The 13,866-nt window shown below is 36.3% G+C and overlaps 1 protein-coding gene across 1 annotated transcript in view; it reads right to left on the bottom strand.

The window, feature by feature from the left end:
- The window catches only part of LOC309486172 (uncharacterized protein), a 29,983-nt gene extending 18,940 nt beyond the window's left edge, over positions 1-11,043 (bottom strand). Inside the window, exons 1-2 of the mRNA XM_082153401.1 lie at positions 10,657-11,043; positions 2,282-3,081 (exon numbers count right to left, since the gene is read on the bottom strand). Of these exons, the coding sequence (XP_082009527.1) occupies positions 2,282-3,081; positions 10,657-10,735 (879 nt within the window). The 5' untranslated portion in view covers positions 10,736-11,043. The remainder of the gene's footprint in view (positions 1-2,281; positions 3,082-10,656) is intronic.
- Positions 11,044-13,866: the final 2,823 nt, after the last annotated feature.

The raw sequence follows: 13,866 nt of genomic DNA, 5'->3' as shown, positions 1-13,866 counted from the left end.
TTATTAAGTGCAACTGTGACATGGTTTATGTCACATATGGGGGGTTTGGAATGCTGAAACACCTTCTTCTGTGTTTCACAAAAGACACAGTCATACAGGTTTGGAATGACAATGAGGGTTATTAAGTGATTTATTTTTATTTTTGAGTAAAATATCCCTTTAAAAGCGTAGAACTGTTTGCTCAATTTCCCCCTAAATAAGTGCAGAAAAGATGATATGTTATAAGTAAACAATCAGTCTATTGTGATTGGCATACACCTGCTGTACAGTTAAATCTTCACTGTAGCTCTGTGTCCTTCCTACCCTCATAAGTTGGGAACAAATCAGATTAGAAACGAGGAGGAGGGAGGCCCTTTGAAGTCGCCATGTTTGAAGCGGATGGGAAAAAAGCTCATAGTCCTTTTTCAATATCCTCTTCCTCAGGCCACAGAGCTCCATTTAACAGGCAAGGGAATTAGCTTATTAGCTGTGGTGACAGGTGATGATGAGGGCCGAGTTTACCGCCCTGGCTACCTGTCATCGCAGCTCCCATAAAGTCGACCATTCGTCAAAAAAAAAAAAGTCCAGTCACTGGCCACCAAAAGACCTAGGAGCTATCAAAGAGGCATTATTTGGATAAATATGTGAGTAATTTGAGCTATTTGACACCTGTTTGATGCATCCAGGGAGGCTTGGACGAGCATGGTGGACTGAGGGAAACAGTCCAGATGAGAGGCATTGCACTGGCTGTTGCAGCTGTAATCGACTCAGCCATCTGCATGCTCTCTCAACACAGATGAACAGGTGCTGTGTGATGTGGCGGCCACGTTAAAGGGGAGAGATCTGTACAGCAGGACATCCTCTCAGCTCTCAAAACTGTACTCCAGCACACATCTCAGGCCCTGTTTACACCTGCTATGAAGATGCGTTTTGGTCGATCGGATCAAAAGTAGACGAGGGAGACACACTGGCCACTGGCATTTTAATACGTCTCTTTTGTCCACAACTTATGTCCTGATTTCTTCGAGGGGAGGGTTTATAGGGCTTTCGATCTAATGGACAAAATAAGCTCATGCAATTTACATATGAACGTGCCCATTGACGACGGAAAAACACACAGAGAGCATCAGCTTTCTGCTCTGGAAGCCGCAAGACCACGCCGAACACTGAGTGCGTGTTAGAAATCAGGAATGGTGAGAGAACATTGTGCTTGGTACATTTTTCGTCTTCAAACCTAACTTGGGTCTCCAGCCGGCAAAGTTTAAAATCCCGTCTGGTTAGTGCGCGTCCCATAATGTTTACGCATCAAGTCCGTAGGCAGAGAGTTTGTCGGTCTTTTGTGGCTGTTCGAACACATTCGACCACATAAATGTCTACTATATGGAAGCAATCCGGTTGAATGCGTTTTCGACTACCTGGAAGTGGTCGAAAGTGGACAAGCTCATAACGTTTTAGACCCAGTTGGAAGCGAGCTGAGGTGTGCTCATTTTTGTGTGCTATATTTTCATTTCGTGGGGAAAAAAACTTTACAAATCAGCAGAAATACTAAAGGAAGCCGTTTCTTTAGAAAGAAAAAAAATTCTACGGAAACACTGCTGACAGGAAGGCTTTTATCCTGTTTTCCTTTTTGGTCATAGCATACACACTCAGTGATGAGCTGATGACGTCAAGCTGCGGAAAGACCGTCATTACGGCTAATGAGAAAGGATATGCGTGTGCTTCTAAACTGTAAACAGAAGCTATTCATTTTACCATGTTCACAATGAACATTTCACTGACACTCTTCATCTCTCAAACAGCTTAATTTCACATTCTGCACTTGCATCTTACATTTTAAGAGCCCAGGACTGTTTTCAGTTCACATAATGTCAGTGAAGTGCTTAACTTCTGGATGCAATTAGCATTATATTATGTTGTGTTTAGCAGTGGTAAACGATCGTTGTGAACTTGATTGACAGGAAGAGCATTTCACTCTGATTTTCACTGGGGTATGAAACAACTTAACTTCAAAGACATTATTTAGACTGCGGATCTCTTAATCACACTGCAAAAAAAATCTTAATCAGTATTTTTGCCTTGTTTTCCAGTAAAATAGGTAAACACCAGATGTTTACTTCTATTTGATAGACATTTCTACATATCTGTAACTGTTTTTACAGTACACGCCTTTGTTTTTGAAGAAAAATACCTTATCTTATCTTTAGAAAACATAATTCTCCCATAAATGCTGTGTAATTCATAGCAGTGAGGTAAAAAAGAGCATAATGTTCTTGTTTAAATCACATTTAAATGCTTGCTATACCTCACTTAGCCTGCAGCACTCTTCCATGTACTCATCCAAGCTGTCGCTGGTTGTGCTTTTCCTCAAAGGCTGTTGCTGAAATTCAGGTCCTGTTTCGCCATCGTAAGCTTCAATAGAACACTGGTTCCTTGACATCGTGTCCTCAGCCATTGCAGTGCCTGTTATTTCCACCTGTGCTGATATGCTTTCAATTTCATCTTCACAGTTCTCCATGGTATTCCTCAGGGTTCTGTCCTCGGACCTCTCTGAATCTGCTATCAGGTCTATTAAATCATCAGCAGCAGCATTCTCATCCTCTCGTCTGTCTCCCAGAATGGTAAGAGTATCTTGTTCAGCACATTTACAAGATATTTGTTCAGTTTCCAAAAAGACTGAACTGTCTTCAAGAGGATTGTCAGCAGGTACATGAGAGTTCAGGTTGCCAGAGTCACATGAAGACCCTCTACTGTGGACCACAAAGCTTTGCTCTGAACCAGTTGGGGTGGATGGGGAAGTTGCTCCACTAGTCATCTCTACCCCAGAGTCCTCAGATTCAAATTTATATAATCTTTGAAGCTCAGAATCAGCAAAAATCGAAGATAGATAGTCTGTTTTTGATTCAGTCACAGTTGTATCAGGAGCAGCGCTATGGATGGAGATCACCTCATCAGCCTGGAGAGGCTCTCTGTTATCCTGCTCAGACATTGAAATGGAGATGGTTGAAATGGAATCCTCAACGTTTAGTAGTTTTTCAGGGAAGTTGTTGAGGAGCTTCATTTTTGTTAGTACAACTTCATTCTCTAAAACAATATCCCCTTTACCTGCAAAACAAATAAAAAATATTTTAATAATTTTGTACTTTCACAATATTAAAATCATAAAATACCATCAGTTCATAAAATCCCATAATCATTATCTCTATTAAAGTTATTTTGAAATTTTGTAATGCGCAACTAGTACCAGATGGAAATGCAAAAATTATGATTATTTTCAGAAGACTCCCCCTGTCTACCAAACAGATTGCCCCAACCAAACTCACTCCCATTGGCTGGACAAAATGCTCAAACAAACAGCAATATTTCAATATCACCACAGAGCCACAATGTTTACACTTTTCAGGGAAACCAACTATCTTCTGGACTTATATCTGTCTCTAAACATTAAATTGGGATAGGGGAAAATATTTCAAATTGCAAAAAAAAAATAAAAAATGTAGCAACTTTAAAGCATTGGTATTAGAAAAATGCTCACTTGTGTAGAGACAGTAGTAAAGCTAAATTTCACTGCATACTTCAGCTCACATTATTGAAGTCATTTAAAAGAATTTGTATGCAGACGTGCTTTCCTATGCAGAAAGAAGAGAGCTTATCTCACCACTATAAAGCATTCTTTAGCTTCAGTTTTCAACAAAGAGCCATATAGTTCTGTCCTGTTCTAATCTTTGATCTGTGCATTAGCTTCATGATGAGGCTCATCTCTTCCATAGTATTAGAAATCTAATACATTTCAGGTGTCATTCATATAATTTCTTTATCTCACTGTTTCCATAATAAAAGTCTGTGCTTGCATCTTCAACTGAAAAAAGTGGAGGACTTTTACATGCACTTGTCAGTCGAGATAAATAAGACAAATTAAATAAATAAATATATATATATATATATAGCACAGTTCTCTTTTAGTTTTTTATTTATTTATTTGTTGTCTCTTGTTTTGTTTTGCTTTTATCTTGATTGTCAGGAAGAGGTGTGACGAGAGGCTCTCAGTGGAGTGGAAATGAATTGTTAATTAGATGATTCACAGGATATTCATTCTGAATATTTTTAGAAGGAAATGCATCACTAATTTACATACTGTGAGGAAATTGGCTTTTAAACAGCTTTTAGCCTTGACCTCAAAGTTTGACATACTCTTCACACCGATACAATGTTAGGTTAGAAATCATATGGTAGGCTAAGTTATTTCATGAGGCCTTGAAAAAGATAACAATAATAGCCACTTTAGCCATTCCCAGCTCGATAGAGTGTTTTTTGTGTCACTTTTAATAATAAGCACTCCCATCTGTTCTAAGAGAAAATAATTTATTATCTTTTTTTTTTCAGATTGGATAGTAACTGTGAAAACACTGATAGTGTTTCAATTACGTGAGTTCATACCACCTTTGCTTCTGCTCCAGGTTTTTTCCCATTCAAATCAGTGCCTGTGTTTTTACAGTCCTTTCTCATAAACCCATGTGTGTACACAACACCTGGACTCCAGTAACTCCCGTGTAAAATCAACTACAAACAGACTTCGTTGTTCAATTTTATCTAATCTAAATGAAAATATATATATATATCTTGCCACATAAAATTTCTCGTACCATTTATACGCCAAAAATTTTTTTTGCATGCGTATGATACGCACTTTATGGCGTGTAATACGCACGCACTACACACCCCTAATCCTACCCAATGGGTTTACAATGCGTATCATTTGCATGCAAAAAAAAAATGTTGCCGTATGAATGGCACGAGAAATTAAATTCGTGCTATAAACGCACTTTCATGAGATCGTGTTGAACAAACAGGTCCTGTTTCATATTACTCTAATCCTTTTTTTGCTAACTAGGTTGAATTCAAGTTTCCAGGAACGGTAATGTGTCTGTCCATGTTGAGTGCAAGAAGACACTATAATATCTGAAGAAACATCCATGAAATACAGCAGCATTTTAGTCTAATCAGAGTTTACATTAGTGGGCTACTCTGCACCATGCCATGCAAATGTGAAACATAAGAGACTGAAAAAAAACCAGTACATTGTCCGATAATTACCTACAAGCAGTCCCAACATGAAACCCAAGCATACAGTAATTGGAGTTCTCTATGTGAGGCCCTGAATAATATTTTAGCTAATTTACTTCTACAGGTCAATTAGACCGACCCATTGGGTCAGTCTTTCATACACCCGTGCTCTCCAGCTGAGACTACAGAACTGCTGATGGTGGGACATTTTTGATGCCACTCAGTAGGGGCAAGTAGTCAGCATCTAAATCCCCCTCGGTTTTCAATTAACATCGCTCAGACGTGGCCGCTTGTAAAGAGAGATCAAAAAGCCCTCGCTAGCCCCTGGCAGCCAGGAATGTAAGTAATGCTAAGGTCCTTCATTCTGCAGAGAATAATGCATTGAAAATAAAAACAGGTCAATGATAGTGTTGGCGGGAATCAAACCCCACATATTTCTGGTCCTTATCGCTCGGGAGGCTGCAAAAATCTGATGGGGGATTATTTCAGGAGTGAAAGGCAGGTACAACACTATAGGAATATCGACACATCATTTTGCAGACAGTCTTTGTCAGTCTTCTTTGGATGCCACATAAGACAAAATACTGCTTAGTCCATCATGATACTTAAAAATTAAATTATGGCATAAAAAGTCTAAACTATGAGATACTAAGTCATTATGAGATAAAAAGTCGAAATTACAATATGCTGTCATATTTGTGAGATAAAAAGTCAAAATTATGACATACTAAGTGAAAATTGAGAAAAAAAAGTCATTACATGAAAAGAGTTTTCATTTATGTAATAATTATGATGTTTTATCTCATAATTTTAACTTATGTTGTAGTTATCATTTTAACTTTTATCTCTTATCTATAATTATAACTCAGTTTAAACTATTTTGACTTAGTATGTAAGAACTTTGACTTTTATGTCATAATTTTATCTCGTAATTTTTTATTTCGTAATTTAAACTTTTTATCTCAAAATTATGACTTAGTATCTCATAGTTTAGACTTTTTATGCCATAATTTCATTTTTAGACTCAAAATTATGACATAGTATGTTATAATTTCGCCTTTTTATGTCATAATTATTATTTTCCAAAGCATGATTTCTTTTCCTTGTGTGGCGGAAATGGGCCTCCATAATCTTTTGCGGTTGCTTTGTGCATATTTTCTTATTCACTGATTTCTTCTCTCTCTTTTAAAGCAGCGCTGTTAGTCACATGCCACCTGCAGTAGTGTTTTTCTTCTAGGTCAGCGGAGAATGTTTTTCACTGTGTACAACTGGCAAGTTCCTCACATTTTTGAGCTGATAAAATACTCTGTTCACATTCAGGAATCCTGGAATCATCTGCTCCAGTGTAAAGTGTGTGAAGGTAAAAATACTGATATTTTCCAGATGGATATTATAGGTCAGTGATGTTTTTAAGGCAAAGTCTAATAAATATTTAATTTGAAGAATTTCTGCAAGACATAACTACTCAAAACATATTGTGTCAATTATCTGTCCTGAAAGGGAGAGGAAATAAAGTCTGCTTCAATAACCAAAAGTTGCTGCTATTCATTTGAGATGAAGAATGTGACAATCATTAAAGGCCCTCGATAGAAACATTCACAGGGACGAAATGTGAAGAATTCACAAGCTTCGACAAGAACATGTTTACTCCATCTGGCCTCACCCACTCATGTTTACCACTTTTCAACACTGCTATGTTTGTGAGTTCTGCTTTACTAACACAAAATGAGAGGCTACAGACTCAGTTTAACTGGCATTATTAGTATCATCAGTCAGTATGATGATATACAGCTATGCACTCTTGACAGTGATGGGAAGTCTGATTCATTTCTCTGAACCGGTTCATCAGTTCTTTTTACATCATCACGTCTGACATGACGTGCAACTGAAGCCATATGCAGACAGACACCCTATTTTATCATAATTATAAGGGTGTTCATTGCCATAAATATTACGTACTCTGATTTACTGCTCATGACTGATAAATGGTCTTGGATACATCAATTTTGTCTACTTTCATGAGTAATGCCTTAAAACTTAGCATGCTGAATGTGGTAAGTGAGCTCTGTTTAGAAATCTTCATTTGTAAACCAAAAATAGTTGTTAGCATAAAAAACCCCAGCTTTTGTTGAATTGAAGTGCAGCGTTTTTCTAAATGAGTTTCAGCTATTTGACAGTATTGTTAGGGGATGCAGTGGGATAAGTATAGTGGGACGGTCTTGTCTGTAGACACATCCATTGTGATTATGGGTGGAGAGGTCAGAGGCAGGCCAGGGCAGGTCTTCTATTTTTACAGCCAGGAGAATGTCAGAACCCTGTTAGCACATGGGTGGCCAGACTGAATGACCCCGAGAGCACGTGAGCTAATAATCGGTTTGCTAGAATCCATATATGGACAGTTTTAACATAGCATTGAAGTTCTGGCCTTACAAGCCATAACACAGGAATCTATATATTATATTTAATAAATACAAATGTTTAAGACTTGCATCAGTATTACATTTTTTTTTTTTTTATATTAAACATTTAACCTATTTTTCACCCTTTGTGCTAAATCATCCCGTTAGAGTGGTTGAATGGAAAATGAAGATCTGCATCATTTTCTCACCTTCATGTCGTTCCAAACAAATGGAGATATTTTAAATGAAGTCTGAGATATTTCTGTCCCTTCATTGACAGGCTGCGCAACTACCATTTTGACATTTCAAAAAGTTCATAAAGGGATCGTAAAACTAATCCATATGAATTGAGAGGTTATTCCAAATTTTCTGAAGAGACACAATTGCTTAATATGATGAACAGATTGAATTTAGGCTTTTATTCACATAAAAACATTAACTCACACATCATGGTGAATGGAAGCTCAAACAAGTTCGCTTGATGTGAGAGAACCAATGAGGTTCATTCTCGTGTTACGCAGAACGTTTGAGCTTCTGCAAGAACCAATGAGGTTTGATCTGTTCATCATATAAAGCGGTCGAGTCTTCAGAAAATTTGAAGATTTGTGTTCCAAAGATGAACGAAAGTCTTATGGGTTTGTAACGACTTGAGGGTGAGTAAATTATGACAGAATTTTCATTTTTGGGTGAACTAACCCTTTAAGTTCATCTGTAACTTTAGAATGACAATATTGTCTTTGAAGTATATGTTCTGACAAGAATTTATGGCAAAAATATACATTAATGTCATTTCTATTGAAACTTGTATGTCATATATTTCAATTGTAATGATGAATATTTGTAATAATGAAGTTGCAATTTAGTTAAAATTTAAGACTAAAATTATAATCGAGTATGCACAAGTGCTTTAGTATGTAAGTCAACGTATCAATATAAGTGTACTTCTTTAAAACTTGGAAAACTTTAATAAAAAGATTATTAAAACAATGATTTAAAGTGTACTATAAAGAGAAACCTTTAATTTGGCATTAGAGCATTTTTTTTAAGTGTGTTAAGAAACAGTCCTGAAACATACAGTACTCTTAAGTACACTTAAGTTGCCTTTTATTTCATTATCTCCAAGTATAGCTTTTTAAAATATATACTTTTAAGATTTGAAGTACACTAAAAGTGCAATTCAGTACAATCAAGTGCACTTCTTTTTCCCAAGGGGCAAAAAACACACCCAAAAACAACTAGTATAATTGAGGTGAATTTCTTATGGGCAAACCGCACATTCACGATTCCCAGCTTGTAAATAAAGTTGTAATCCATTGCCTTTTCTGCCTGAATTGCTCCTTGCTGAAGGAGGTGACAGAGGCCAGATGTCAGGTTTGATGAGGTGTGAAATACAGCCCTACACCTTTTCTCCCTTCTTCCTAATCTAAAGCCAGCAGACCTTTAGTGCCTCACACTTCTCTGTCTCTCTCATCACAATGCCAGAGCTTTTTTCCTGTGCTCCCCCAAGGCAATGGTTTTGACCCTAAGGAGTCTTTCCAGAAGCACATTATCAATGTGAGCTGAACGGCCCAGTCTTTCATTATCTAACAGAATTAGGATAAGGCAAGAATGTGCGGGAGCAGTAACATCAGTCAAGCCTTCAGGCAAACTCACCCCACTCTTCTCCCCCATCCCCTTTTTTTAAGAGAGAGTCAAATTTGATTTTCTACTTACAGTTTTCCACTTATGACAAGTACAAGTAATGCAGAATTGACAAACAACAGTGAAGAATTATTTTTCTGTGAGACCCTCTCAATCTGATTGTCACTACAGTAATGGTGACATCTCTCGTCTTGTCCCTTCAGGACAGCTTCATATCCGTATTACCTGACTGAGTCATGTGTGTCTGTGATTTCACACACTGGCTGATCCTACGCATGAAGAATTTGACTCTGTGCCTGGTTGCAGTTATGAGTCACGTATAATATAACTCAAGTAGAGGAGAAGAGCCCCTCTCAAGAATCTGTCACCACTAAAACATTCACATCTGATATCACTCTGTTTCTTATGTGAGTTTTGCTTGAGGTTGAAACACCTGTCTACCTCAATGTCTTCCTCTATGGTAACACTGATCATCTAAACTGTCATATATTGAGACTCACAGCTGCTTATTAAACTAATTAAGTCTGTATAAGACATAAACATTCACATGAGAGACAATCCCATTGATATCTGTTTTGCAAGGTTCCAATTACAACCAAAAAGGGTTTATAAATGTTTTATTATAACTTTTTTAAGTTACACAAAACTCTGTATTCTCTAGTTCTTTTGAAATGTACTGATGCTTTATAAGCCCAGAAACCAATAGATGGATGATAGACAAAAAAAAAAAGTTGCTGCCTTAAATTTACTATTAACTTGGATGTTTAAGTCATTTCAACTTAAATTACATTAAACTGAGTTGAATCTTGTATAACCAAAAAGTTGAAAATTGCTTAACTTATTTTGATATGTCATAACTTATTGATCATATTTTTTTTTTCCCAGTTAATAGAAACAGATTATGTATTCAATTCATTTCTCAATAAATTTTTTTATATAACTGATATTTTAGGTTTTACTATATGTTCATAAACTGTTTCAACATTCTGGTTATATGATGATGTGTAGAAAGGCATCTGAAACAAGAACCCTAGATTGAACAATCACAACTACAATTGCATAATATAAAGTCTAGACAAAATGCTTCTGTGATTTACACTAAAACAAAACAAATGGTTTATAAATTGTTTCTCATTAAGCTGATGTTTGATTTGAATTTCTTGCTAATTAAACACAAATCTGCCCCTTGTTTTGCCACATGTTTTTCTAGTTAACACCAAAGCAACACTTACAACTGCAGCTGAAAACAACATTGTATATATAATAAAGTCTGTGGCTAAAGCTTGTGGGTTTTCTATATGAGCTCAGCTTTTAGAGTTAACTTAATTGTAATGACATCAGCCCAACTACCTGTGGAACTCATCTGATGATAGTTAGATGAATGTTTCTTTGTAGATAACACTGTTCAACCAAGCAGATAACAACTCATAGTTCAAATTACAGGTTTCTAAATATCCTCCAACACCTCAGCCAGACAAATTACTACCTGTGCTGCAAATCCAGGTGTTGCATGGAGCCGACTGGGTGACTTCATGCATTCAAAGCAAAAGATCGCATATTGAGTCACACAACTTACCTTTCCTCCAAGGAGCAAGGATAGCAAAAGACTTGTGCCAGCTGAACACCATGCTTGGTTTCCTCTTCTTAAGACTCATTGTTGATGTGCAAAACTTCAGTAGCTTTCGGTGTCAAGAGGAAAAACCCCTCCTCAGTGGCTCATTCAAGCACACCTCATACCTTAATGCTGGTTGATCTTCCTTCTCCTCAACTGAGTGCTCAAATTGTTCAAATGTTCCAGAAATCTGTGCTGCTCGGGGTATATCCAGTTTTGAACATACTGCCGGAAAAGTTTCATACACGAGTGTATGTGAGAGAAGGAGGCTGGTTGTGAAGGAGTGTGTGTGCTGTGCTCTCACTGAGGAGAATGAGCAGACCATCAGCAGCTGGAGGAGGAGGGGTGACGGACTGCCAGATGAAGGGAGGGGAAAGACTCCGGAGAAACCTTTGTGTGCGTGTGTAGAGAGAGAGAGAGAGAGAGGGAGAGATAGTGGGAGAAGTTGGAAAATGTGCAATCATATACCAATGAATAAGATTTCTTCTCAGAAGACATTGCTTGAGGAATCCAGCTCATTAAAGCATACTGTTATTGTACAAACTTGGGTTTGAGGTCAATCTACATCCACTAAACTTTGCACAGAACTGTTCTGACTTTTTTCTACATGTATTTTGCCTTATTTTCTTGCCCCCCCCCCCCCCCCCCCACACACACACTTTCATGACTGTTTCTTTACACGCTTTAAAAAGTATACTTTTTACTTTAAAGTGCATTTTAAATGATTGTTTATATTAATAAACAAAGCATATTAAAGTAGGGGAGCGCGGGGCACAACGTAACACGGGGCTAGTTGTAACACACTTGTTTTAAATACTTCCACACATGCTAGCATGACGAAACTTGGTGTATTTACTATCAACACTATATAAAGAAAAATTTGTGCCAAAATAAAAATCTTTTTTGGAACATATCCATTGACATTTATTAAACCATAGCAAAAGTACATTTCTTACTTAAGTTAATTTTTCATCTCTATTTTTTGTGTTTATTTAAAATTAGACAAATCTGATATTATTTTAATCTCCCATATGTTATTTAACAGTTGAGATAGTTCTTTAATGCTTTGCTAACTAGCAGAAGACACTAGCTGGGTTTAAATCCCAGTTGTGCAGGCGGGGGCATGTTGTCACACTGCGTTACAATGTGCCCCTATTAGAAATATGCTATTATATTCTGTACTTTTCTCAATTCTATTGAGAAAACATGAGAAAAAGGTGAATAAAGACTGAGAGTCAATGTTCAGAAATGACTAATTATTAATATGTTTTGAACTATGTTGTATAGCTGTGTTTTCCTGTCTTCGTAGTCAAAACTCAAAAATGAGTTTATATTTAATTATTAAAAAATGCCATTATTTTATATGAAAAAGTTAATAATTGTATTTTATTTAGAAAATATTTTAGTTTGTCTTGTATTTTTTTTATTAGATCAGATAACATTTTAAGCTGTCATATGTCATGTTACAATGTGCCCCTCACATGTTACAATGAGATCCACCTATGGGGCATGTTGTCACATTTCACTTCCATTCTTTCGGGGTATGTCAAGAAAAAAGTATATACTGTATTAATAAAACAAAACCACATAATTGTACTAGACATATATGGTAAATTAATGTGGGAAAAAATAAATACTCTGAACCATAAGTAGATTTACACAAACTGAGAAAGTCAAAAAGCGTTACTTTGTGCCCCGCTCTCCCCTACATGTAAAGTACTTGAAAATTTGTATAACTTTAGTGTGTAATTCAATATAATATTAAAAGTAGCTATACACAGTATTAAAAGTAAATTGCAACAGTATCATTACAAATGTGTAATTTTAAATATTTTTAAAAACATGACATACAAGTTTCAATAGAAATGGTCATATATAAATACACTTCTTTAACCACATTTCAAAAACAATGGATTAATGAAATTACATATAGGCTAAAGATGTACAAAGTCCTATACTTAAGTGGGTCAAAAAACACTTTAAAATTTGGCTAACTGCATTTAATATAAATTTAAGCTATAATACATTTTAAGTGTCCAAAAACATTATATTCAGTTCAAACTTAAGCTTATTCTTTTAAAGTAGGCTATATTTCAGTATGCTTAAAATTCCTGGGCTTTTTAAACCTATTTTAACTTTTAGACAAGATTTTGTAAAGCCAACATTTTACTAAAAGAAAATAACCAAGAAACATGAAACTGAAAAATGTCTTCTCATATACAAACACATTCGGGCATATTAAAGACTTTGAGATGTAAAGAAAATGTATTTACTAAAAACTTAACATCAGTCATGGTTATTTAAACCTATCTTTTTCTGAGTTGTGAATAGCTAAATTGCTCATATTTCATTATGCAATACTGAATTGTAAAAATGTGTCCAACTTTTCTTAGAAAAGGATGGAATTCAGATGCGCCCACACACTACAGTTTTCAGGGTCACAATGAAAGGCTTTCTCAGCCGCTCCTTAGTTCAGACGTGGGAGGGAAAGTTAGAAAAGTAATGCAGAAATAAATGAAGCGTCCCATTGTTCTGTGAAAATAAACAATGCAGTAATTTGTCACTTTTTTGCAATGTTTATCACAGCCTAATTATATCTTTAATAGCAGATAAGGTTGTTTTTTTGACACTGCTGCTGACATCCGAAGCCGTTCTTGTTCTCAGTTGTTTTGGTAAAGAACAGGTGAGGACATTGGTTGGGTGACGGGCACGGTCGAGTGGTTAGAGATCGCCCTGGGCTAGAAGATGAAGCTAAGAATGGGTAATTACCTCAGACAGGCCTGGACAATGCTGAGGTCTTCAAATGCAGTCTCATTGTAAAACCAAATGAAGAGCATGAAAGCCTCAGGTTCCCTGGATTTGTAATGCCTGTTGAATATGATTATGTACTTGCCACTAGCTTGCATGAAACCTTTGTTATGCAGTCAGCCATTACACAAAATCTGGCTTTTTACTGTAAAGATTATGTTTTTTAGTTCCCGACCCCACGCAAAGTTCCCAAAACAACTGTTACGACAAAACCACAACTCTAAAAATGACGACAGCAGCGAAGAGACTAAGTACAAATAACCCGTTTCTGAATTAATATGAGGTCTTAAAAAAATGCTTTTGTAATAAGTAGACAAATTACCTGTCTACAAGAACTATTTTTTACAGGATTTTCTCAGCTACTAT

Source organism: Leuciscus leuciscus (assembly GCF_965113295.1).
Source record: "Leuciscus leuciscus genome assembly, chromosome: 22".
Classification (NCBI taxonomy): Eukaryota; Metazoa; Chordata; class Actinopteri; order Cypriniformes; family Leuciscidae; genus Leuciscus; species Leuciscus leuciscus.
This window is presented reverse-complemented; position numbering and strand designations above follow the sequence as displayed.